At 26.3% G+C, this 25819-nt stretch overlaps 9 protein-coding genes across 23 annotated transcripts; all 9 read right to left on the bottom strand.

Moving 5' to 3' along the window:
- Window positions 1–145: 145 nt before the first annotated feature.
- LOC105737472 (odorant receptor 4) lies at window positions 146–2600 on the bottom strand. Its single transcript, XM_086915205.1, has 6 exons — window positions 1950–2600; window positions 1344–1786; window positions 1142–1241; window positions 970–1080; window positions 473–628; window positions 146–382 (listed from the first exon to the last, which is right to left on the bottom strand). The coding sequence occupies exons 1-6, from the start codon at window positions 2316–2318 to the stop codon at window positions 329–331; spliced, it is 1233 nt and encodes a 410-aa protein (XP_086771331.1). The 5' UTR covers window positions 2319–2600; the 3' UTR covers window positions 146–328.
- Window positions 2601–2856: 256 nt separating this feature from the next.
- LOC105737471 (odorant receptor 4) lies at window positions 2857–5214 on the bottom strand. 2 transcript variants are annotated; one of them, XM_086915206.1, is made up of 6 exons: window positions 4482–5214; window positions 3871–4313; window positions 3676–3775; window positions 3503–3613; window positions 3060–3215; window positions 2857–2991 (listed from the first exon to the last, which is right to left on the bottom strand). In XM_086915206.1, exons 1-6 carry the CDS (start codon window positions 4845–4847, stop codon window positions 2938–2940), a joined length of 1230 nt encoding a protein of 409 aa, XP_086771332.1. In that variant the 5' UTR covers window positions 4848–5214; the 3' UTR covers window positions 2857–2937. The 2 variants fall into 2 exon arrangements, with proteins under 2 accessions (XP_086771332.1, XP_086771333.1); XM_086915207.1 differs by having other exon boundaries at window positions 3871–4187.
- A 176-nt stretch (window positions 5215–5390) lies between these two features.
- Window positions 5391–7921, bottom strand: Or58 (odorant receptor 58). Its single transcript, XM_012495529.3, has 6 exons — window positions 6744–7921; window positions 6195–6637; window positions 6026–6125; window positions 5850–5960; window positions 5586–5741; window positions 5391–5515 (listed from the first exon to the last, which is right to left on the bottom strand). The coding sequence occupies exons 1-6, from the start codon at window positions 7107–7109 to the stop codon at window positions 5462–5464; spliced, it is 1230 nt and encodes a 409-aa protein (XP_012350983.1). The 5' UTR covers window positions 7110–7921; the 3' UTR covers window positions 5391–5461.
- Window positions 7922–8325: 404 nt separating this feature from the next.
- Window positions 8326–11429, bottom strand: Or57 (odorant receptor 57). Of its 5 annotated transcripts, none has more exons than XM_031914934.2 (6): window positions 10622–11429; window positions 9403–9839; window positions 9236–9335; window positions 9065–9175; window positions 8555–8710; window positions 8326–8451 (listed from the first exon to the last, which is right to left on the bottom strand). In XM_031914934.2, exons 1-6 carry the CDS (start codon window positions 11054–11056, stop codon window positions 8398–8400), a joined length of 1293 nt encoding a protein of 430 aa, XP_031770794.1. In that variant the 5' UTR covers window positions 11057–11429; the 3' UTR covers window positions 8326–8397. The 5 variants fall into 5 exon arrangements, with proteins under 5 accessions (XP_031770794.1, XP_086771326.1, XP_086771327.1 ...); XM_086915200.1 differs by having other exon boundaries at window positions 9284–9335; XM_086915201.1 differs by lacking the exon at window positions 9065–9175.
- A 139-nt stretch (window positions 11430–11568) lies between these two features.
- Window positions 11569–15536, bottom strand: LOC100868565 (odorant receptor 4-like). Its single transcript, XM_003691413.4, has 6 exons — window positions 14784–15536; window positions 13482–13924; window positions 13315–13414; window positions 13140–13250; window positions 12576–12731; window positions 11569–12477 (listed from the first exon to the last, which is right to left on the bottom strand). Exons 1-6 carry the CDS (start codon window positions 15147–15149, stop codon window positions 12421–12423), a joined length of 1233 nt encoding a protein of 410 aa, XP_003691461.2. The 5' UTR covers window positions 15150–15536; the 3' UTR covers window positions 11569–12420.
- A 451-nt stretch (window positions 15537–15987) lies between these two features.
- On the bottom strand, window positions 15988–18664 carry LOC100868680 (odorant receptor 10-like). Of its 5 annotated transcripts, none has more exons than XM_086915145.1 (6): window positions 18149–18664; window positions 17352–17791; window positions 17185–17284; window positions 17011–17121; window positions 16484–16639; window positions 15988–16406 (listed from the first exon to the last, which is right to left on the bottom strand). In XM_086915145.1, the coding sequence occupies exons 1-6, from the start codon at window positions 18512–18514 to the stop codon at window positions 16314–16316; spliced, it is 1266 nt and encodes a 421-aa protein (XP_086771271.1). In that variant the 5' UTR covers window positions 18515–18664; the 3' UTR covers window positions 15988–16313. The 5 variants fall into 5 exon arrangements, with proteins under 5 accessions (XP_086771271.1, XP_031770822.2, XP_086771272.1 ...); XM_031914962.2 differs by having other exon boundaries at window positions 15988–16390; XM_086915146.1 differs by having other exon boundaries at window positions 17352–17788.
- Window positions 18665–18938: 274 nt separating this feature from the next.
- Window positions 18939–21000, bottom strand: LOC100868791 (odorant receptor 4). Of its 3 annotated transcripts, none has more exons than XM_031914959.2 (6): window positions 19904–20995; window positions 19731–19830; window positions 19546–19656; window positions 19324–19479; window positions 19201–19253; window positions 18939–19117 (listed from the first exon to the last, which is right to left on the bottom strand). In XM_031914959.2, coding segments are annotated over exons 1-6 (1236 nt in total). In that variant the 5' UTR covers window positions 20719–20995; the 3' UTR covers window positions 18939–19116. The 3 variants fall into 3 exon arrangements, 2 of the variants coding, with proteins under 2 accessions (XP_031770819.2, XP_003691463.2); XR_015294416.1 differs by having other exon boundaries at window positions 19034–19117; window positions 19324–19460; window positions 19904–21000; XM_003691415.4 differs by lacking the exon at window positions 18939–19117 and having other exon boundaries at window positions 19197–19253; window positions 19904–20998.
- Window positions 21001–21142: 142 nt separating this feature from the next.
- Window positions 21143–23065, bottom strand: Or53 (odorant receptor 53). Of its 4 annotated transcripts, XM_031914957.2 has the most exons (6): window positions 22186–23065; window positions 21987–22086; window positions 21816–21926; window positions 21588–21743; window positions 21471–21523; window positions 21143–21390 (listed from the first exon to the last, which is right to left on the bottom strand). In XM_031914957.2, coding segments are annotated over exons 1-6 (1236 nt in total). In that variant the 5' UTR covers window positions 23001–23065; the 3' UTR covers window positions 21143–21389. The 4 variants fall into 4 exon arrangements, 3 of the variants coding, with proteins under 3 accessions (XP_031770817.1, XP_086771279.1, XP_003691464.1); XM_086915153.1 differs by lacking the exon at window positions 21588–21743; XM_003691416.4 differs by lacking the exon at window positions 21143–21390 and having other exon boundaries at window positions 21467–21523.
- Window positions 23066–23882: 817 nt separating this feature from the next.
- Or52 (odorant receptor 52) lies at window positions 23883–25719 on the bottom strand. Its single transcript, XM_086915162.1, has 5 exons — window positions 24719–25719; window positions 24513–24612; window positions 24306–24416; window positions 24083–24238; window positions 23883–24003 (listed from the first exon to the last, which is right to left on the bottom strand). The coding sequence occupies exons 1-5, from the start codon at window positions 25519–25521 to the stop codon at window positions 23950–23952; spliced, it is 1224 nt and encodes a 407-aa protein (XP_086771288.1). The 5' UTR covers window positions 25522–25719; the 3' UTR covers window positions 23883–23949.
- Between the last annotated feature and the right edge of the window lie 100 nt (window positions 25720–25819).

Here is a 25819-nt window from a genome sequence, read left to right as displayed (position 1 = left end):
ATAAGATTTAATAATTAATTATTTTTGTAATTTTTCTCTTTTTTAGCGATTATATTGTAAAAATTCATAATTATTTTTTTGTGATTTTTTATTAAAAAAAATTGCATTCATTTTATAATTATTGTCTTTAAATATTGAAAATATATTTTTAAATCTTTTCGCTTTTAATAAGCTATTTATTTGTCTATTTGTTCTGTATATACACATTCGTGATATATTATGATTAATTATAAGCAAAATAATTTAAAAATAAAAAATGTTTTTATAATACATTTTTTTTATTTAATATCTTATATAAACTAACTATAAAACAAAAATTACTAAATTATTACATGATCGTAGCCCGAATGAAATTTAAATATACGAATGATGTCTTTAAAATCTGTAAGTATAAATAATAGATGCAATTTGAATTGTATTGCATGTGTTATATATTAAATTTTAATTAAATAACATATTTGTAAAGACTCACATTTGCAAAAGTAAACAGAGATAAATCAACTATTCCACCGGCACTTATTTTCGTTGGACTATTTGATATGGCAATTATTAGGATGAGCCCTTGAATTGTTTTAACAGGTAAGTGATACCAATCAATCATAAAACAGGATAATCCAATGCTACTACTCTATAATATATAAAAATCAAAAAAATAATGCAGTGATTTATTAATTTAGATATTTTTATCATTAATTATTTATTATTAATTATTATCAATATTATAAACTATAATATTAATTATATTATAAACTAAATAAAAAAATGCGAAAAAAATATATTTTAGCTTTAAATTAGATAATTTAAAATTTTTTTCTTCCATTTTTTTATTGTATTTTTTTTTTTTATTTATTAATACTCAGAAGTTAGTAGAAAATTTATGACATAAATTATACAATCTTCTACAAATTTTGTCCAAATTGCATATAATTATTTTCTAAATAATATTTAATAAACATCATAAAAATATACCTTTTCCATTAGAAGTTCACCAATATAGCATAATATAAATATATTAAATGTTAGAGATATTAATAATATAATATATGTTGTAAGACTAATAGTGTCATTTAATTCCCAATCCTGTTATAATAAAAAATCTTGAATTTGTAGAAACTTATATGTAAAGTGAAAAGAAACGTACCGTTATACAATAATATTCAAGTAAACATATCAAAAAGATAGAACCAATAAATTCTAGAAAGCATACTTCCTGCAGTATCACTTGTACTGTCGCTGAAAATCTGTAATCAATCAGAATGTACTACAATATATTACATTATATAATCTCGTGTTCGAGTGATGAAAATTCTTTTATAGTGATAGTAATAAATTTGTTTTTGAACCTTAAAATTTGTAAGTGATGTTCAATAATTTTTATCAATCGTGCGTTCAGATTAAATTTTCCTTTGGCATATTTGCCGTGTAGAAGATCATTCAATCGAGCTATAATAATATCAATTTGTCCACAAGCATGTGTTGCGAAAAGTGCGGCTAATCCACAAGCACCAGCAGTTATGGAATACATGATGTATCCACATGTGCAATGAAGAAAATATATTAATTCATAAATAGGGCTTCTTTGAACATTAAATAGGCCGCTATATGTGGGATAAATTACCGGCTTGATCGTGCGATTATATTCATCAATAAACGTACCGATTTTGTATTGTAAAATTGTGTGATAAATAATGCCACCGGTATACATAAAAACGGCACAAATTATTGTCAAATTTCTACCCACTTGCCCGTATTTTAGCATCATTTCGCGATCCTCATATAATTCTACCTGTCACATCCAGTAGAGATGTGCCCTTAACGAAACACTAAATGTTTTTTTTTAACTTTAAGAAATAACATATTGACTAATTTAAAAATTACGATTATTAATTGTCAAGTTGTTTTCAACTTTTTATTTTTTCTTATTCAATTCTTTTAAATAATTTACTGACCTGTTCCCAATCATTCTCTATCTGTTCGATGCAATTCTTAATTTTTGGTTTGCGATAGGCGAGCGCCCAGTGCTTCATCAACGCAATCGAGCAGAATATCAATAAACCGCATAATTTTAATTTTATCACGTTATTCTTCTCTTCGAACATGATATACAAGATGCATGGTATAATGGCGAAAAGTAGGACAAAATTACTAATTCCAATTATGATTTTCGGTAGAAATTTTGCGACATTCTTTAGAAATATTGGCCAAATACCGATAGATTTCAAAATCCACTTGTTGTGTTTGGTTACATAAGCGATATCTTCCTTATACTTTAGATTTCGTGCTCTATAATCACTCTCATTTAGTACAGTGAGATGCATATTCGTAGACAGTTTGAAAACAACTGTTTACGAAAGCTCGGTAACATTGATTGCAAGGTCGACGAGCGCAAGCTCAACGATGTTGCGTGTGTGCATCTTTTTCAGTACTTCGATAATCGATTATTAAGAGAGAACTGGACGTCTGAAATTGTAGCGAAGCTAACTGATGCTATAGAGTCTTTATGATTAGATTTAAGTGAAACGGATTGAAGTGATAACTGCACAGCGATTAAGAACTTATATGAAAATTGTTAAAAGAGTAATTAAATTTGTATTATTATATATAATTTTGTATAAAATAATTAATATTTACATAAATGCAAAAGTGAGTAATAATTCATAGTCAAATACTAGTAATAAAATAAGTTATAATTATATTTTTTTAATAAAAAATGATTATTATTAAACGATGATAATTTATAATCATTTTTTTCTAAAAAAAATTTAAATTATAATTCTTCTCTACTTATATGAAAAAGATATTTCTGGATATTGGTTTTCTATTCGTGCAAAATGTTTTAAAAATAAAGAATGTTACTATAATTCCTTTTTTTTTTATTTACTATTTTTTTATTTATTATTCTATAACTATTCTTTATTTATAATAATGAAATAGTTATTACATAAGGGTAGTTCGGATAAAATTTAAGTATGCAAATGATGTTTTTAGAACCTATAAACATAAAGTCAATTATGAACAAATGAAATTCGAATTGTATAAATTTTATTTAAAAAACTTACATTTGCAAAAGTTGACAAAGATAAATCAACTATTCCACCGGCACTTATTTTAGTTGGATTACTCGAAATGGCGATCATTAAGATGAGTCCCCGAATTGTTTTGGATGGTAAATAATACCAATCAATCATAAAACAGGATAATCCAATATTGCTACTCTGTAATACGTGAAAATCAAAAAATATCCGATGAATTATTAATTTAGTTATTTGTATTTTTCATTTCATAAATTAAATTATATGAAAATAAACGAAAAAAAAATATAATACTTTATATTTAGATAATTTAAATTTTTTTTTTTCATTTTTTAATTGTATTTTTCTTTTATTAATCAATATTTAAAAATTAATTATGGAAAAATTTATGAAATGCTTCTACAAATTTTATAATCGAATCGCATATAATTTCTTTCTAAATATATTTAATAAACGTCGTAAAAATATACCTTTTCCATTAGAAGTTCACCAATATAGCATAATATAAATATATTAAATATTAGAGATATTAATAATATTATATATGTTGTAAGACTGATGGTATTATTTAATTCCCAATCCTGTTATAAAAAATAAATCTTGAATTTGTAGAAACTCATACGAAAAGCGAAAAGAAACGCACCGTTATACAATAATATTCGAGCAGACATATCAAAAAGGTGGATCCAATACATTCTAGAAAGCATAATTCTTGCAAAATCATCTGTATTGTTGCTGAAAATCTATAATCGGCCATATATCATTAGGTATGTATATATATATATATATTTATTTTTAATGATTGATAAAAATATTTTCAATAAATTAATTATTGTACCTTAATATTCGCAAATGATGTTCAATAATATTTATAAATCGTGTGTTCAAATTAATTTTTTTTTTCGTACATTTGTCATGTATAAGATCATTTAATCGAGCTATAACGATATCAATTTGTCCACAAGCATGTGTTACGAAAAGTGCAATTAATCCACAAACACCAGCAGTTACAGAATGCATAACGTATCCACACATGCAATGAAGAATGTACACAAATTCATAAATGGGGCTTCTTTGTACATTAAATAGACCGTTGTACGTGGGATAGATCACTGGTTTGATCGTGCGATTATATTCATCGATAAACGTACCGATCTTATATTGTAAGATCGTATGAAAGATAGTGCCACCCGTGTATGTGAACATAGCACAAATTATTATTAAATTTCTACCCATTTGTCCATATTTGAGCATCATTTCGCGATCCTCATATAATTCTACCTGTCACATCCAGTAGAGATGTGCCCTTAACGAAACACTAAACGTTTTTTACTTTAAGAAAGTATATATATTGACTAATTTAAAAATTACACGACTATTAATTATTGAGCGATTTCTAATTTTTATTTTTATCTTTTCTTGTTTAATTTTTCGAATTAATTTACTGACCTGTTCCCAATCAATCCATATTTGTTCGACGCAGTTCTTGATTCTTGATTTGCGGTACAAAAGTGTCCAGTATTTTATCAACGCAACTAAAGAGAAACTCAGTAAACCGAATAATTTAAATCTTATCATGGTATCATTTTCTTCGATTACGATGTACAAGATGCATGGTATAATAGCGAAAAATAGAACAAAGTTACATAATCCAAACACGATTTTTGGTAGAAATCTTGAGACGTCTTTAACAACCGATGGCCAAATGCCGATGGATTTCAAAATCCATTTACTATGTTTGGTTACATAAGCGATGTCTTCTTTGCATTTTAGATTTCGCGCTCTACAATCACTTTCATTTGGCATGAGATGCATGTTCGTTGATAGTTTGAATACAACTGTTTCCAATAGCTCAGTAAGATTGAGCGCAAGGTCGTTGAGCGCAAGCTCAAGTTGCGTGTATGCATCTTTTTCAGTACTTCGATAATCGATTATTAAGAGAGAACGTCTGAAATTGTAGGGTAACTAACTGATGCTATAGAGTCTTTATGTTTAAACGTAAGTGAAACGGATTGAAGTGATAACTGCACACCGATTAAGAACTTATATGAAAATTGCTGAAAGGAAGTAGTTAAATTTGTATTATAATAAATGTAAAATTTCGTATAAAATAATTAATATTTCTATAAATGTAAAAATAAGTAATCATAATTTATAATCAAATACTATTAATAAAAAAAGTTGTAAGTATTTTCTTTTTAGTAAAAAAATGATTATTTTGTAAACGATGATAATTTGTAATCATTTTTTTCTAAAAAAATTTAAATCATAATTATTGTTTAAGATATGAATGTTTCTGAATTTGGTTGGTTTTCTAATGCAAAACATTTTAAAGATAAAGAATATTTTTATATTTATTATTTTTTTATTTATTATTCTACAACTACTATTATTTACTATTCTAATTATTAAAAACAATGAAATAATTGTTAAACGATGGTAGTTCGGATGAAATTTAAATATGCAAATGATGTTTTTAAAACCTGTAATCGTAAGATTAATTAATAAAGGAACGAAACTCGAATTAATTATAAATTTCGTTTAAAAACTCACACTTCCAAAAGTGGATAAAGATAAATCAACTATTCCACCAGCGTTAATTTTCGCCGGACTATTCGACATGGCGATCATTAAGATGAGGCCTTGAATTGTCTTGATTGGTAATTGATACCAATCGATCATGCAACATACTATTCCAATATTAGTACTCTATGATCGAAATAATAAATAAGAGAAAAATATTTTTTAATGAATTTTTTGACATATTGAACGATATTTACATTACGAAACTCATAAGAAAAATGTAACAAAAAGTACCTTTTCTATCAGAAGATTACCAATGTAACATAATAAAAACATATTAAACGTCAAAGATATCAATAATAACGAATATGTTGTTAGACCAATTGTATTATTTTGTTGCCAATCCTATTGAAAATATAAAAAATACCATAAATTCGTAGAAACCAAAATGGGAAGCAATAAAAACGTACCGTAATGCAATAATATTCAAGCAAGCATATTACAAAAGTGGAACCAACGAATTCTAAAAAGCACACTTCTTGCAGTACTGTCTCAACCATTGTTGAAAATCTACAATAGCACACGATACGTTTTCATAAGCGATATGCAACAGATTTCCATCACTTTTCTATTTTATACCTTAAAATTTTTATGTGATGTTCGATAATTTCTATCAGTCGTATGTTCGGATTTGAATTCTCTTTCGAAAATTTTCCATCAACCAAATCCTCTAATTTGGCCATAACTATATCAATCTGTCCACAAATATGCGTTGCAAAAAGCGCAGCCAAGCCACACGCACCAACTGTTACAGTATCGAACATGTATCCACAGATGCATTGGAGAATGTAAACTAATTCATAAATTGGACTTTTTTGAACGTCGTAAAAACGACTGTATGTAGGATATATCAGCAGTTTAATCGTACGATTATATTCATCGACGTATGATCCGACTTTGTAATGCATAACCGTATGATAAATTATGCCACCGCTGTACATAAAAACAATACTGTACATGCTCAAATTTCGGCCTATCATACCGTATTTTAACATCAATTTTCGATCTCTTTCGAATTCTACCTGCGATTTCAATTTTTTGTTAAAAAAAAAAACTCTTTCACATAAACAGCAATAATATTTGTAATGAAAGAAAGAAAGATAAAAAAAAATATTCATTGCAACTAACCTGTTTCCAATCGTGTTGTATCTCTTCTATACAATGTTTGATTTTCGGTTTGCGCATCGTTAAAACCCAATACTTCATCAATGAGATGAAAGAGAAGCAAGTTAAACCGAGGATTTTCAGTCTTAGTATCGGATCCTTTTGCTCCAATAATATGTGTAGAACACATTGGATCACGGTGAAGGATAACACTAAATTATTGAGTCCAATTGCAATTTTTGGTAAATATTCATCGATGCCTTTTAATACAGTTGGCCAAATACCGATGGAATTCAAAATCCATTTATTATGCTTGGTCACGTAAACGATGTCTTTCTCGTAATTCAGATTTCGCGGTTGATCGGTTTGATCTCGAACGAAGAGATGCATGTTCGTAGATAGTTCGAAAACGACTGTTTACAACAGTTTGATGGCATTGATTGCAAGGTAGCCGAGTTTGCGCTCGTGTGTGCGTGCATCTTTTCCAGTACTTCGAAATCGATTATTAACGTATCAGAGAACCGAACGTTTAAAATTATAGCGAGAAGAGTTGCTATAGAGTCTAACTTTGTGTTCTAGCCATAAGTGGAAAGGAGGTGTAAGTATGTGACGATTAGAAAGTTCTTCAATATACATATTGCTCCAATAATATGAATGATTTTTGAAATTATATAATGCGAATGTATATATGGGTAATTAATAATTAATAATTAATAATTCATTAGGTTATATTGCAATTTCTTTTTTTAATGTAATATATATTTTCGAACAAAAAAATTGTTTGAAAGAATAATTTTTTATAATTTATTTATTTAAATTTGTTAAATTTATTATTGTTTCTCAAACGTAAAAAATATTTATAAGAGTTTTAATTTATGTTTTAATTTATTTCTCGATAGGTTACACCTAGGCATCGTACAACCCAATTGGTGTTGGCTTTTAGAATCTATTGGTTAAGACAAAATACATGATGCAGCTCGATTTTATTATTGTAAGTAAACAAAAATATTTTCATGTAGATATATATTTCATCTTTCGAATCGATTAATATAATAGGACGGATTCCTTACGAAAAATAAATCGAAAATATAAAATAATAATTTTTTATTTGAGGCTTCGTTTTTGAAAAATTAAATTTTGAAAATTCTATAAGTATGCATTTTTATATACTTTTGGTATAATCGATTGCATTATGCGTTAGTATTTTGAAAATATTATAAACTTATATTATTAAAAAAATTTATATTACTAAAGAAATTATTGAAAATAATGTTTAGTTTGTTCTAAACATTATTACTTCTCGAATCACGAAAGCATGGACCATAATAAATACTAAATAAATTTTTTGTTTGTATTTAATCAAATGAATGTATGATTTTTTCTTTCAGTTGTTCTTAATTGCTATGATCTTCGGCATTCACACGTTTTTTAAACATTCAAAGAATTTTCGAAATTCATTTTCTTGAAAATGAAATCTCAAATAAAAAATCATTATTCCATATTTTATTTTCGATTTATTTTTTCATAAAGAATTCACTCATGTTTACTTGTGCTATCTGACATATCTCGTATGTAATTATACTTTATAAAAATTTAAGCAATTAAATATCATTGTAGCATATTTCTTTATTTACTATTCAATATTTTATGATCGAAAATAATAAAACATTTATAATTATCACATAACAGCAGTCTGAAGAAAGTTTAAATATACGAATGTCGTTTTTAAAACCTGTGAAATTTAATTACCGATAGATAAAGTTCTAATTATAAACTTTTCATTCATGTCACCATCATATTCTTGAAATATAATTGATATAACAGTATAAACGTACATTTCCAAAAGTAGATAAGGATAAATCAAGTATCCTACCGACACTAAGTTTCGCCGGAGTATTCGACATGGCCATGATCAAGATAAGATTTTGAATCGTTTTCGTTGGCAAGTGATACCAGTCAATCATGAACACGGCCACTCCGACGTTACCACTCTGTGATGCAAATTAACAAATTTAATAATAAGTTTTCAAATATTTTGATATACACAATTTTTTATTATAGAAGAAAAAAATGTAAATATTTTTTGCAAGTGGTTAAATCTCAAAATTTTGAAACACGTGAATGAACCGAGTGTTTCAAAGTGAAAGAGAAGTAAATGATAATTTAAGATTATGTCTAAGAGGTGATCAAATGTGCTTTGACAATTTAATTTGTCTATACTGTGTAGAGAAAAGAATTATATTATAAAGAAGAAAGAAATATAGTTGTTGAAGTACTTTCTTACCAAAGATGTTTCAATGAACATTCTTACAATTATAGAAATATAAAAATACAGCATATAATACCTTTTCTATTAGAAGATCACCAATGTAGCATAATAAAAACATATTAAATGTCATTGATATTAATAATAATATATACGATGTCAGACTAATTATATTTTTTTGCTCCCAATCCTGGTGTAAACGTAAAAATATCATGTAAAAAATATGAAGACTCATAAAAAAGAAACGTACCGTAATGCAATAATATTCAAGTAAGCATATTACAAAAGTGGAACTAACAAATTCCAAAAAGAACACCTCTTGCAAAACTGTTTCAACCACAGCTGAAAATCTACAATAATATATAATAAGTTTTCATAAGCAATAAATAACGACTTACGTCTCCTTCATATTTTTACTTTAAAATTCTTGTATGATGTTTAATAATTTCCATCAGTCGTATATTCGCATTTGAATTTTTTTTGTATTGTCCAGCAACTATATCATCCAATCGAGACATAATGACATCAATTTGTCCACATGCATGGGTTACGAAAAGTGCGGCCAAACCGCAAGCACCAGATGCTATAGTGTCGAAGACATATTCGCATATACATTGAACACCATATATGATTTCATAAGTAGGACTTTTTTGAATATTGTAACCGCCATATGCAGGATAAATCAACATTTTAATCGTTTGATTATATTCATTAATCTGCGATCCCATCGCATACTGCATAATAGAAATATATATAATACCACTAAGGTACATGAACAAAATACTATAGATGGTCAAATTTCGGCCGATTATCCCGTATTTTAACATTAATTCGCGATCATTTTCTATCTCTACCTGTCAAAGAGTAGATTTTATTTAAACAAAGTTTTCGAGATATTGTTGTAATATTAAGATATATATATATATATAAAAATATAAAAATATATATAAAATATCCATCTGAAATTTAAAAATAAAAATATAATATTTATGTATAAATAAAGTATATGCATATAAAAATTTAAAAATATAAAATACATACAATATACAATAAAATATAAGATACACGTTTGTATATATATAAAGAAATATGCGTATATTTGATATACGCAAAAAATATCAAAAACTGCCAAAATAATAATAGCATGTTTTTTCTGACATCGCGCAATAATGCTCGTCTTGTCATTAGTCATTGTTGTCAATAATGTCATTAATATATATTCTGTGTTTTTACATTAACAAGTCGAAGCATTCATGGCGCAATGGATACTTAAAATTTTCGATTTTTGCATTTTTCGTCTAACTTATGAACAAAAATATTGAGAAAGCTAGAGAAAATTAAAAAGAACATCTTAAAAGGAAAAAAAAATATATGTATATACATGTCATGTTAAGACACGAAAATATATATATGAATCATATATACGATATATCATGATATAAAAATATAAATATATACACATAAAATATATTATGACATATAAAAATGATGCTTGTACATAAATATTATTTTGTAATAGAAATATAGATATCCGTGTAAAAATTATATGGTTCAATTTCAATTTCATTTAGTACACGTGTACAGTATTTAGACAATATGAAGTAGAAATCTTTAATAAATACATGCATTAATTAACCTGTTTCCAATCTGATTGTACTTGTTCGATGCAGTGTTCGATTTCTGGTTTGCGTATCGTTAGAGCCCAGTATTTCATCAATGACATGAAAGAGAAGAAAATTAAACCAAGAAATTTCAATCTTAGTAATGTATCCTTTTGCTCCAATATAATGTGTAATGCACTTTGGATCAGGGTGAAAAAACACAATAAATTATTGAATCCAATCACGATTTTCGGTAAAATTTTACCGATACTTTTTAGCACTGTTGGCCAAATGCCAATAGAAGCGAGAACCCATTTGTTATGTTTCGTCACATAAGCTATATCTTTCTCGTAATTAGGATTTCGCGGTTCGTTGATCGGATCTCGAAGAGAGACGTGCATGTTTGTGGACAGTTGGAAAGCGACTGTTTGTAATAGTCTGGTGATGGTTGTTGTTGAGCTTGCGCTCATAATATCGCATGCGTGCTTACTACAACTACTTACTGTGTTACTACAATTGTAAATCGATCGATACTTATTAAAAGAAGTAAATAGTTTGTATTGTAATTATAGTAGAGGTTATCAGTTCATTCTAAAATTTTGTATTCGAAGATGATGAAAAGAATGGGTTGAAAACTGATGTTATGTATAAGTGATCGATTGAATTCTGAAATAATGTGTGATATACTCATTTGTGGTAAAAAAATGTTTGTAAAATGTGTGTAGATTTAATATAAAATTATTTATATTTTTTTTTTGTGATTCAAAAGTGTCTTTTAAAAATATCTGTAAAAATTTGTAAAATAATTAATCCTTATGCTTGCATATTTTCTTAATTATCTCATAAAGAGATAGATATAATAATTAACGAAAAGAAAATTTTAAAAATTTAATTTCAAGTTTTAATAAAAATATTTAGAAATTTTATATTTATTATTTTTTAAAAACCTAATAAATTATTGGAATTTAAATCATACATGTTATAATTAATACAAATATGAAGTTGAAAAAGTTGATAAAGAATATCTATGATAGAATATCTATGATTTCTATGAAAGAATATCTTCCTTTCTCACGTTCTAATTTTATCACTCCAATATTTCATCAATACAATCGAATAGAAAGTAGTCAGTAACCTGCATAATTTTAATTTTATCACATTATTTTTTTTTAAAATATGATATATATAATAATTTTCAGGATGCATAATATAATAGCAAGAAATAGAATAAATTTCAATTACAATTTTCAATAAAAATTTTGCGATATCCTTTAAAAAGCCAAATGCTGATAAATTTCATAACCCATTTTGTGTTTGATTATATAAGCAATGTTTTTCTTTATATTTATATGTAAGTGAAAAGTGAAAATTAATGATTAAGAAATTGTAAGAATATTATAAGAATAATAATAAACTCGTTTGTATTTTTATGTGGATATCCTATAAAATAATATTAATATTTACATAAATGCAAGAATAAGTAATCATTAATAAAATAAGTTGTAGATATTTTCTTATTGTTACTTAAATTTAAAAAATGTGTGAAAGCTTGTCTTATTTTATTTTTCAACTGGTTATTTCACATAGGCAATTCCTTTGAAATAATTTTTAGAATCTATTGGTTAAGATAAAATATAAGCTTGACATTATTATTTGTTATAAATAGACAAATGTCTATTATATCTATTTCAATATTTTCGTGTATATATAATATATAATTATATTTCACAAAAATTCAAGCAATTACATAACAGTAAATATTTTTACAACATATTTCTTTATTTACTATTTAATATTTTATGATTGAAGACAATTATAAAAACACTTGTAAGAATTATTGCATAACAGCAGTCTGAAGGAAGTTTAAATACACGAATGTCGTCTTTAAAACCTGCGAAACGTAATTGCTGACAAGTAGAGTTCCAATTGTATAATTTTCATTTATGTCACCACCATATTCTTGTAATTTATGTATTAGTATAAACGTACATTTCCAAAAGTAGACAAAGATAAATCAACTATCCTACCAACAGTAAGTTTTGCCGGATTATTTGACATAGCCATGATCAAAATAAGATTTTGAATCGTTTTCGTTGGTAAGTGAAACCAGTCAATCATGAACACGACTACTCCGATGTTACCACTCTGTGATGCAAATAATAAATTTATTAATGAATTTTTATATACATTAATACACACAATTTTTATAAAAGAAGAAAAACGTGAATATTTCTTGCAATTAATTTCAAATTTCAAATTTTTGAAATACGTGAGTGAACTGAGTGTTTAAAGCTAAAAAAGAAAGACTAAGTGAAGATAAATAAATAACAATGAAAACAATCAAAATAATAAATTTAACATTGTGTCTAGAAGTGATTGAATGTGCTTTGATAATTTGTTTAGATTATGTGAAAAAGTTGTAATGTAAAGAAAAAAAGGTATTTTTGATTGTTGAGACATACTTTTTTGTAGATGGCTCAATGATCATTCTTACAATATATATATATTAAATATTACATATATATAGGAATATAAAAATATAGCACATAATACCTTTTGTATTAGAAGATCACCAATATAGCATAATAAGAACATATTAAACGTCAATGATATTAATAGTAATATATATGATGTCAGACTAATTATATTTTTTTGTTCCCAATCCTGGTGTAAACGTAAAAATATGATGTACTGATAGAAACTAAAATGGAAAGAAACAAAAACGTACCGCAATGCAATAATATTCAAGTAAACATATTACAAAAGTAGAACCAGCGAATTCCAAAAAGAATACTTCTTGCAAAACTGTTTCAACTACCGCTGAAAATCTATAATAATACATGATAAGTTTTCATAAATAACAAGTAATGATTCATATCATTTTTATATTTTTACTTTAAAATTCTTATATGATGTTTAATGATTGCCATCAGTCGTATATTCGGATTTAAATTTTTGTTGTAGAATTGTCCAGCAACTATGTCATCCAATCGAGACGTAATGATATCGATTTGTCCACAGGCATGGGTTACAAAAAGTGCGGCCAAACCGCAAGCACCAGATGTTATAGTGTCGACGACATATCCGCACATAAATTGAATACCGTATATTATTTCATAAATAGGACTTTTTTGAATATTGTAACCATATGTAGGATAAATCAACACTCTAATCGTTTGATTAGATTGATGTTCATTAATCTGTAATCCCATTGCATATTGCGTAATAGACATATAAGTAATACTACCGATGTACATGAACAAAATACTATAGATGGTTAAATTTCGGCCGAGCATCCCGTATTTTAACATAAGTTCGCGATCATTTTCCATCTCTACCTGTGAAATTTATTAAAAAATTTATTAAAAAAAGATTTTTCATTTGTAAATAACTCTTATATGAACGTTAAAAATCATGATTCTAAACGTGTAATAAAATACACATGTACATAAGAAATATAAAAGTATATATAAAATATGCATTTGAAATTTAAGAATATAAAAATATATAGATATAAAATTATGATATCTATATATAAATATATAGATATAAAGTGATATATAAAAATTTAAAAATATAAAATATAATATGTGTTGGTATACAATAAAATATAAAACAAAATAGAAATATATGAATTATGCGAGTATTTGATATAGAAAATATCAGAAGCTGCATAACTAAATTAATAGCATCTTTTTTGTTCTCACGCAATGTTGCTCTTCTGTCTGTGACATCATGAATATTTCCATGCGCACTTTATGTTCCTAATAAATCCAAGCTTCCAGTCTTTCTTCATTCGTAAGATGATGTAATGGATATAAATTTTTCGATTTGTTTTCTTTCTTTAATTTTTGGACAAAGTATAGTCTGTTGGAAGAAACTCGCAAGAATATTAAGAAAGCTAGGAAAAAAAGAATTTCTTGAAATGAAAAAAGAAAATAAAAAATATAAAAATAAAAAATATGATAAGTAAAAATATGAAAATATATAGAAATCATATATACAATATATAAAAATATGTTTATATATACATAAAATATATTATGAAATATAAAAATAATATTTGTATATATATAACACGCTTGAATATTACAAAATACATGAATTGAAATTCAATTTCATTTACTACATGTGTACAGATGTATTTAAATACACATGAAGTAGGAACTTTTAATAAATATATATATTTTAATTAACCTGTTTCCAATCTAATTGCACCTGTTCGATGCAATATTTGATTTCCGGTTTGTGTATCGTTAGAGCCCAATATTTCATCAATGATATTAAAGAGAAAAAAATTAAACCGAGAATCTTCAATCTTAACAATACATCTTTCTCTTCATATATGATATGCAATGCACTTTGGATTAGGATAAAAGAACACAATAAATTATTAATCCCAATCACTATTTTCGGTAAAATTTTATTCGTATTTTTTAGTACTATCGGCCAAATGCCAATGCAACTAAGAACCCATTTGTTATATTTCGTCACGTAAGCTATATCTTTTTCGTAATTAGGATTTCGCGGTTCATTGATCGGATTTCGAATGGAGAAGTGCATGTTGCTGGATAGTAGAAAAGCGACTGTTTGTGGTAGTTTGGTGACAGTCGCTGTTGAGCTTGCGCTCGTAATATCGCGTGCGTACTTCTGTTACTACAATTGTAAATCGATCGATACTTATTAAAAGAAGTAAATAGAAGTAAAAGACTGTAATTATAGTAGAGGCTATCAGTTCTATAAAATTTTACGTTCGAAGATGGTGAAAAGATTGGATTGAAAACCGATGTTATGTATAAGTGATCGATTAAATTCTGAAATAATGTGTGATGCATTCATAAGAAAGTACATGTTTGTAAAATGAGTTTCTATTATGAAATATTTATATCTTTTATGTTTTTCAAAAGTGCTGTGAAAATTTGTGAAATAATTAATTTTTATGCTTGCATATTTTCTTGATCTATCTCATAAAGAGATAGATTACTTACTTACTACGAAATATTAATTAATGAAAAGAAAATTTTAAAAATTTAATTTCAACTTTTAATAAAAATATTTAGAAATTATATATTCACTATTTTTCTAAAATCTAATAAATTAGAATTTAAATCATACATGTTATAATTAATACAAATATTTAATATAATTGATATTTAATAAAGAATATTTGTGAAAATAAAATATAAAAATATAATGATATAATTCTTTGATAATAATTAAAAACAAAAAAATAAAAAGAAATAAATTTCATTACTTGTAATTATTCGAAGTAAATTTAAATATATTAATAATTTTGCTATTTAAAAATATAAAAATTTGATTTAAATATATTTTTAAAAATGTTTGAAAAATCATAACAGAGTTAAATGCATTAAAAAATAATTCGATTATTTTTCTCGTCATTAATTTTGATGAATATTGTGATATGGATATTAATAAAATAAAGTCGTAAACTTCTTTGTGATGATAATTTATATCAATCAATTTTTATAGAAAACTATATCTAATTATTTCATACGGATGTAATCAATCACTTTGGAATCTATTATTGGTTAAGATTCACACATAACTTGATTTTATTATTACAAATAGACAAATATTTTATTATCTATTTTAATAATTTCATGTATATATAATTATTTTTCACAAAAATTTAGACAATTACATAGTAAATATCTTTACAACATAGTTTTTATTTATTATTTAATATTTTATAAGTTAAAACAATTATAAAAACATTTTTAAGATTATTGCATAACAGCAGTTTGAAGAAAGTTTAAATATACGAATGTCGTCTTTAAAACCTGCGAAATGTAATTGCTGACAAATAAAGTTCTAATAATTTTCATTTATATCACCACCACATTCTTGTAATTAATATATCAATATAAACGTACATTTCCAAAAGTAGACAAAGATAAATCAACTATCCTACCGACACTAAGTTTCGCCGGACTATTCGACATGGCCATGATCAAGATAAGATTTTGAATCGTTTTCGTTGGTAAATGGTACCAGTCAATCATGAACACGGCTACTCCGACGTTACCACTCTGTGATGCAAGTAACAAATTTATCAATATGTTTTCATATACATTGATATAGAAAATTTTTTATTAAAGAAAAAAAACGTGAATATTTTTTGCAAGTGATTAAATTTCAAATTTTTAAAATATATGAGTGAATCGAATATTTGAAGCCAGTAAAAAAAGGAATAAATGATAATTTAAAATTGTTTCTACAAGTGAATCGAATGTGCTTTAACAATTTTTGCATAACTTGTCTAAATTGTGCAGAGAAAAATGTTGTATTCTAAAGAAAAAAGAAATATGGTTGTTGAAATATTTTCTTACCAAAGATGGCTCAGTGAACATTCTTACAATTATAAGAATATAAAAATATAAGTTAATCTATACAAAAGTACCTTTTGTATTAGAAGATCACCAATATAGCATAACAAGAACATATTAAATGTCAATGATATTAATAGTAATGCATACGATGTGAGACCAATCATATTATTTTGTTCCCAATCCTGTGTAAATGTAAAAATATAATAAACTCATAAAAACCAAAATGGAAAGAAATAAAAACGTACCGTAATGCAATAATATTCAAGCAAACATATTACAAAAGTGGAACTAATAAATTCTAAAAAGAATACTTCTTGCAGTACTTTTTCAACCATAGCTGAAAATCTACAATAACACATGATAAGTTTTCATAAACGATAAATAATGACTTACATCACCTTTATATTTTTACTTTAAAATTTTTATGTGATGTTTAATAATTTCTATCACTCGTATGTTTGAGTTTGATTTTTTCTTGTGAAATTGTCCAGCAACTATGTCATCCAATCGAGATATAATAACGTCGATTTGTCCACAGGCATGGGTTACGAAAAGTGCGGTCAAGCCGCAAGCACCAGACGTTACACTATCGAGGACGTATGCACAAATACATTGAATACCATATATTATTTCATAAATAGGACTTTTTTGAATACTGTTACTATATGCAGGATAAATCAACACTTTACTCGTTTGATTATTATCATTAATCTGCAATTTCATCGCATACTGCATAATAGAAACGTACATAATACCACTGATGTACATGAATAAAATACTATAGATAGTCAAATTTCGACCGATTATTCCGTATTTTAACATAAGTTCGCGATCATTTTCCATCTTTACCTGCTAAATGGTAGATTTTATTAAAAAAAAGTATAATTCTAATAAATATAAAAAATATTATAATAGTAAACGTGTTGTATTAAAATACGCGTATACACGGAACATATAAAAATATATGTAAAACATATATTTCATGAAATTTAAGAATATAATAGATATACATATATAAAATATATTATGATATAAAAAAATAATGTTTGTATATATATATATATATATAAAACACGATTTTAATAGAAATATAAATATTTATATGTTAATTAATCGTGGATGAAGTTTAATTTTATTTACTATCCGTGTATCGATATATTTAAATACACATGAAATCAAAATCTTTAATAAAAATATGTTTTAATTAACTTGTTTCCAATCTAATTGCACCTGTTCGATGCAGTATTCGATTTCCGATTTACGTATCGTTAGAGCCCAATATTTCATCAATGACATGAAAGAGAAAAAAATTAAACCAAAAAGCTTCAGTCTTAGTAATGTATCCTTTTGCTCCAATATGACGTGTAACGTACTTTGGATCAGAGTGAAAAAACACAATAAATTATTAATTCCAATCACAATTTTCGGTAAAATTTTACCGATGTTCTTTAGTACTGTTGGCCAAATGCCAATAGAAGTGAGAACCCATTTGTTATGTTTCGTCACATAAACTATATCTTTCTCGTAATTAGGATTTTGCGGTTTATTGATTAAATTTCGAACAGAGAAGTGCATCTTGCTAGACAGTAGGAAAGCGACTGTTTGTAATAGTCTGGTGACAGTTGCTGTTGAGTTTGCGCTCGTAATATCGCGTGCGTGCTTCTCTTACTACAATTGTAAATCGATCGATACTTATTAAAAGAAGTAAATAGAACTGTAATTATAGTGGAGGCTATCAGTTCGTTCTATAAAATTTCATGTTCGAAAATGGTGAAAAGAATAGATTGAAAACTAATATTATATATAAGTGATTTGAAATGATGTGCGATATATTAATTTGTGATAAAAAAATATTTAAAATGTGTGTGTAGATTTAATATATTATGAAATATTTATTTTTATGCGGTTCAAAAATATTTTTTAATGCTATAAAAATTTGTGATATATAATTAATTTCTATGCTTGCATATTTTCTTGTCTCATAAAAAAATAGATTAATTTTTCGAAATAATAATGAAATGAAAAGAAAATATTAAAAATTTAATTTCAACTCTTAAGAGAAATATTTAGAAATTATATATTCAGTGTTTTTCTAACATCTAAAACTGGAATTTAAATCATATATTTTATTATTTAATTAATACAAATACCTAGGAGTTGATTCTTGGTAAAAAATATCTGTGAAAATAAAATATAAAAATATAATGATATAATCCTGATAATAATTATAATAATTATAAATAAAAAATAAATTTCATTACCAGTTTGTAACTGTTCGAAGCAAATTCAAATAAACTACTGATGTTTTTGCTACCTAAAAACGATTCAGTATAAAATTTCGATTTAAAAATATTTTTAAAAATATTTGAAAAATCAAAACTTACAGAGCTAAATGTATTCAAAGACAATTCGATTATTTTTCCTGCTGTTAATTTTGGTGGATATTGCGATATGGAGATTAATAAAATAAGATTGTAAGCTTCCTTGGGTGATAATTTATACCAATCAATTTCATAGGAAACTGTACCAATTTGACTACACTAATAACGATTGACTTTGCTTAATAAAATAGAAAATATTAAAATAAATAAAATTCTTATAATTACCTGCTCGGTCAGAATTTCACCTATATAGCAGAATATAAATATATTAAATGTGAAAGAGGTCAATAAAGTAAAAAAAGTTAAAAGCGTAATTGTATCGCCTGCTGACCATTCCTAAAAGATAGAGTAAATAACATTTTTATATTCAGACTTTTTTAATTTTAATATAACTTCATTTAATTACTTACAATTAAACAATAGTATTCGAGCATACACATATTTAACGTGCACTCTATGATTTCCGTAAAACATATCTCTCTTAAAGCTTCTTCTATATTGTTCGAAAATCTATAATTTTTACACATTCTAATTTTAAATATTATCGCATTCGTTTATTCAAAATAACATATTTGATCCTTACCTTAAAATTTCCACATGATCGCGCACGATAAGAGCAAAAGGATCACAACTCTCATATTTCTTCCTCTCCTTATTCTCAACTAAATCTTGCAATCTTGCTATTTGTATTTGAATCTGTCCACAAATATGTGTAACAAAGATTGCTGCCAAACTGTATGCAACCGTTGAAATACTGTACATCATCATCGCTGTGAAGCAATGTATACAAAACACAATTTCGTACGTAGGGCTAGATTGTGTATCGAAAAATGGATCGTAGCCAATATAAGGTAATGGTCTGATCGTGTGATTATCATTATTCTTTCTCTTCGATAAAAATTGTATTATAGTGTGATACGACATTCCTCCTGAATATAAAAAAACGGCGCATATGGTAATAAGTCTTCTACTAATCGTCGCATATTTTAACATAATCATTCGATGATTTGGATCCTGTACTATCATCCAATCTCTTTTCATATGTTCAATACATTTTTCAAATGAGGATCTTTTTAAGACAAGATAGCAATATTTAATTGTGGATGATACACAGAAACTAACTGGTCCAAGAGCTTTCACTTTCATATTCAAATTTTTCTCTATAAAGAAATAATGATGACCAGATGGTAAGATGATAAATAATAGACTGGAGAAGCACATAATCATTAAAATGATCGAAACGAATTGTTCGAATTTGTTAGTTTGATTGCAAATGAGAGGCCACACTCCGATTGGTTTCAATAACCATTGACACATTTGTAATGTGTAATGTATATCGCTCTTATAATAACTATTTTTCAGCTGACTTTCAATATTGTGGTGTAATCGATCATGCATAGTGACAACTGAAGTGTTCACTGCCGACTGATCGGCAAGTTAAAAACTTTCTCCGCGATATTGTCAGAACGCAAGCGCACGTTTCTGCGTTTTTATGAATGTATACCATGAACTTTCGCGTGCATACGTTTCACGAATAATATAGGATGGCATCTATCAATAACCATCGTCGTTTTTTTTTATCATTTATAAGTTCCATGTTCATTGATGAGATTGTGTTATGTGTAAGAAAGATCGAAACTATATTATTCCATCGGATTTATGTTTAAAAAATATTTAAATAAAGTAATAATTGTTTTTAGAAAATAATTAATAATATATACTTGATATTGTGCTACTCTTTAAATTTATTTTAATTGTCATTTATATATTGTGCAAATAATTAGTATTTTGTAATAAAAAAATATATTATACTGAGCTACTTTTTAGTAAGTTTTGTGTAAATAATTTTTCATATGTCTAATTATTAATGAAAACAAGACGAAACTATTATAAAATAATAGTGCAATATAAGTATTTAAATAACAAATGAGTTTTAAAATGCATATTTGTAATAAACAGCTTATATCAATATAAGCTATTTTTAATCATTTCAAAAATAAATTTTGAATGTCGGAATAAATTAAAGAGAAGAGTTCAAATTCAGCTCCAATTTTACTTAAAAAAGAATATCTGTAAAAATATTTTTTTAATAGTAAAATAATGTTTTTACGATGATAATAGTAAAAACTAAAAACTATAAGTTTTATTACCAGTTTGTGACCGTTCGAAGCAAATTCAAATAAACTATCGATGTTTTTGCTACCTAAAAACAATTCCATAATATTTTATTGTTTATTTCTAAAAATGTTTGAAGAATTGAAACTTACAGTACTAAATGTGTTCAAAGATAATTCGATTATTTTTCCTGCTGTTAATTTTGGTGGATGCTGTGATACGGAGATCAGTAAAATAAGACTATAAGCTTCCTTAGGTGATAATTTATACCAATCGATTTCATAGGAAACTGTACCAATTTGACTACACTAATAACGATTATTGACTTTGCTTAATAGAATAAAAAATATTAAAATAAACAAAATTCTTATAATTATTACCTGTTCAGTCAGAATTTCACCTATATAGCAGAATATAAATATATTAAATGTGAAAGAGGTCAATAAAGTAAAAAAAGTTAAAAGCGTAATCGTATCGCCTGCTGACCATTCCTAAAATAATAGATTTATAATCAGTCTTTAACTTATATGTAATTTAATTTTATTGCTTACCATTATGCAATAATATTCAAGCATACACATATCTATCGTACACTCTATAATTTCTGTAAAACATATCTCTCGTAAAGCTTCTTCTATATTGTTCGAAAATCTATAATTTTCACATATTTACTTTTTTAAAGTTCCTTCTCGTTTTAATTTTTAAGGATTTTTATCATGTACGTATATTCACGTTAATAATATTTCTTACCTTAATACTTCCACATGATCGTGCACAATAAGAGCAAAAGGATCACAATCTTCGTATTTCCTCTTCTCTTTGTTCTCGACCAAATCTTGTAATCTTGCTATTTGTATCTGAATCTGTCCACATATATGCGTAACAAAGATTGTTGCTAAACTGTATGCAACTGTTGAAACACTATACATGATCATCGCTGTGAAACAATGTATACAATACACAATTTCGTATGTAGGGCTAGACTGTGTATCAAAAAATGGGTCGTAGCCGATGTAAGGTAATGGTCTGATCGTATGATTGTCTTTATTCCTTCCTTTCGACAAAAATTGCATTATCGTATGATATGACATTCCTCCTGTATATAAAAAGACGGCGCACATGGTGATAAGTTTCCTGCTAATCGTTACATATTTTAACATGATCGTTCGATGATTTGGATCTTGCACCATCATCCAGTCCTTTCTCATATGTTCGATGCATCTCTCAAACGAGGATCCTTTTAGGCCAAGGTAGCAATATTTAATTGTGGATGATAAACAAAATCCAGCTGGGCCGAATGCTTTCACTTTCATGTGCAAATTTTTTTCTACGAAAAGGATATGATGACCGGATGGTAAGATGATGAATAACAGACTAGAGAAACACGTGCCCATTAAAATGATAGAAATCAGTTGCTCGAATTTGCTGGTTCGATTGTAAATGAGAGGCCACACTCCGATCGGTTTCAATAACCATTGACACATTTGTAATGTGTAATGTATGTCACTTTTGTAATGATTATTTTTCAACTGACCGTTAATATTGTCGTGTGATCGATCATGCATAGTGACAGCTGAAGTGCTTACTGTCGACTGATCGGCAGACTAGAAACTTTCTATCTGATATTGAACGCAAGCGCATTTCTGCGTTTTTATGAACGTATACCATAAACTTCATAATGTGCATGCATTTCGCGAATAATGTAATCGATATCATCTTTTTTTATCATTTACAGGTTTTCACATTCATTGGAGAGATTCTGTGTATGAAGGAAGACTTCATCATGTAGTTGGATTCATTTTACAATATTTTATTGTAAGTATTTTTATTCTATATATTTCTATAATAATAATTTTATATTATGTTATATGTAATATACTATTAATATTTCTTTTAAAAATATTTAAATACGTACTTGATATTATGTTATTCTTCAAATGTTTTGTTATTGTTTTAATATGTTTTATGCAATTAATTAATATCTTGTTATAAAAATATAGTAGTAATTTATAAAATTGTAAGTTATACATTTACATTATGTTGCTTTTCAATAAGTAAATTTAATATGAATAAATTTCATATGTTTTATTTATAAAAGATGAGAAAAATATATCACAAAAAATAATAAAAGTTTGCGATATAAATTTCGAAATAATAAATCTAATATAGATAATATAATATATAGGTAAATAAGTTTATCTAAATATGTCTATTATATACATGTAATTTTCTATATGTATATAATAAATTTGATATATTAAAACTACTATTGTGCATATTGTGTTTCAAATTTAAACTAAAATATTAAAATTACAATAAAAAATTAAATAGAATTCAAAATCAATTTTAGTTAAAAAAGGATATCTGCAAATATATTTTTTGAAATATATAATACAATATTATATTTTTATGATAAAAGTAAAAAGCATAATTTTATTAATATATTTTATTATTTATATTAATTTATTTAATTTATTTATATTTATATTATTTATATTAATTTTAATCCTGTTATTAATCCGTAACTGTTCGAAGTAAATTCAAATAAATTACCGATGTTTTTACTACCTAAAAATTGTTAAATGTAAAATTTTAGTTTTATACTTCAGAAAATGCTAATATTGTTGAAAAAAAAATAAAAACTTACAGAGCTAAATGTGTTGAAAGATAAATCAATTATTTTTCCAGCTGTAAGTTTTGGGGGATATTGCGACATGGAAATGAGTAGAATAAGGTTATGAGCTTTTTTAGCAGGCAATTTGTACCAATTGATTTCATAAGAAATTGTACCAATTTGGCTACACTAATAAAAATTATTAAAAATGCTTTTTAGTATGTAAAATATGTAAGCAAAATTCTTTTATAACTACCTGTTCAGAAAGAATTTCGCCTATATAGCAAAATATAAATATGTTAAATGTAAAAGAAATCAACAAAGTAAAATAGGTCAATATTGCAATTGCATCGCTATTTTGCCATTCCTAAAAAATTAAATAATATTTTTTTTCATTTAAATTTTTTCATTCAATTAAATAGTCTAAAGTAATTCTAAAGTATATATTGAATTTATTGCTTACCGTCATGCAATAATATTCAAGCAAACACATAATTATTGTAGATTCAATAATTTCTGTCAAACATATCTCACGTAAAGCTTCTTCTACATTTTTTGAAAATCTAAAATTTCCACGTATTGGCTTTTATAATGATCCTTCTATATTATAAAGCATATAAAATTCTTATCACATTTATTTATGAACAACTTTTATTTGATATTTCTTACCTTAAAATTTCTACATGATCATGAACAATAAGAGCAAAAAGATCGCAGTCATTCTTTTTGTCCTTATTTTCTACTAAATTTTGTAATCTTGCTATTTGTATTTGAATTTGCCCACAGATATGAGTGACAAAAATCGCCGCTAAACTATATGCAACCGTTGTGACGCTATACATGATCATGGCGGCGAAACAATGCATGCAAAATATGATTTCGTATGTAGGACTGGATTGCGTATCGAAAAATGGATCGTAGCCTAGATAAGTCAATGGTTTAAACGTGTAATTATTATTAACTCTCTCTTTTGACAAAAATTGCATTATAGTATGATATGACATTCCACCGGTATATAAAAAAACGGCACACATAGTTATGAGTTTTCTGCTAATAGTAGCATATTTTAACATGATTATTCGATAACTTGGATCTTGTACCATTTTCCAATCTTTTTCAACATGTTTGATACATTGTTCAAAAAATACACCTTTCACACCAAGATAGCAATATTTAATTGTAGACGATAAACAGAATCCAACTGGACCGAGCAGTTTTACCTTGATGTGCACATCTTTCTCTACGAAAAACATATGATGGCCGGATGGTAGGATGATAAATAACAAACTGGAAAAGCACGTAGCCATTAGAACGATGGAAATAAGTTGTTCAAATCTGCTAGTTCGATCATAAACGAAAGGCCACACTCCGATAGGTTTCAATAACCATTGACACATTTGTAAAGTGTAATGTATGTCGTTTTCGTAATGAATATTTTTTAACTGACCGTTATTATAAGATCGATCAAGCATAGTGAGGGCTCCGGTGCTCACTGTCGACTGGTCGACAATGTAGAAACTTTCAACATGATATTGTCAGAACGCAAGCGCGCATTGTTTCTATGAATGTATAGTATAAACTTTACTACGTGCATGCTTAATGTAAAGGGACAATATTCGATTACCAATGAGTGTTCATCTTTTTATTTGCAGGTTCTATATCGTTGAAGGGAAGATGGACTTAGAATAAAGGCGTAAATTAATGCAGCAATATAAGATCAAGATTATTTTTTTTCTAATTTACATAATAAAATATAAAGAAACAAAAAAA

This window comes from Apis florea, unplaced genomic scaffold, assembly GCF_048593485.1.
Source record: "Apis florea isolate Af1SG1 unplaced genomic scaffold, ASM4859348v1 contig_3772_pilon, whole genome shotgun sequence".
Taxonomy (NCBI): domain Eukaryota; kingdom Metazoa; phylum Arthropoda; class Insecta; order Hymenoptera; family Apidae; genus Apis; species Apis florea.
The sequence above is the reverse complement of the archived record's forward strand: the minus strand, read 5'-3'. Positions and strand labels throughout refer to the sequence as shown.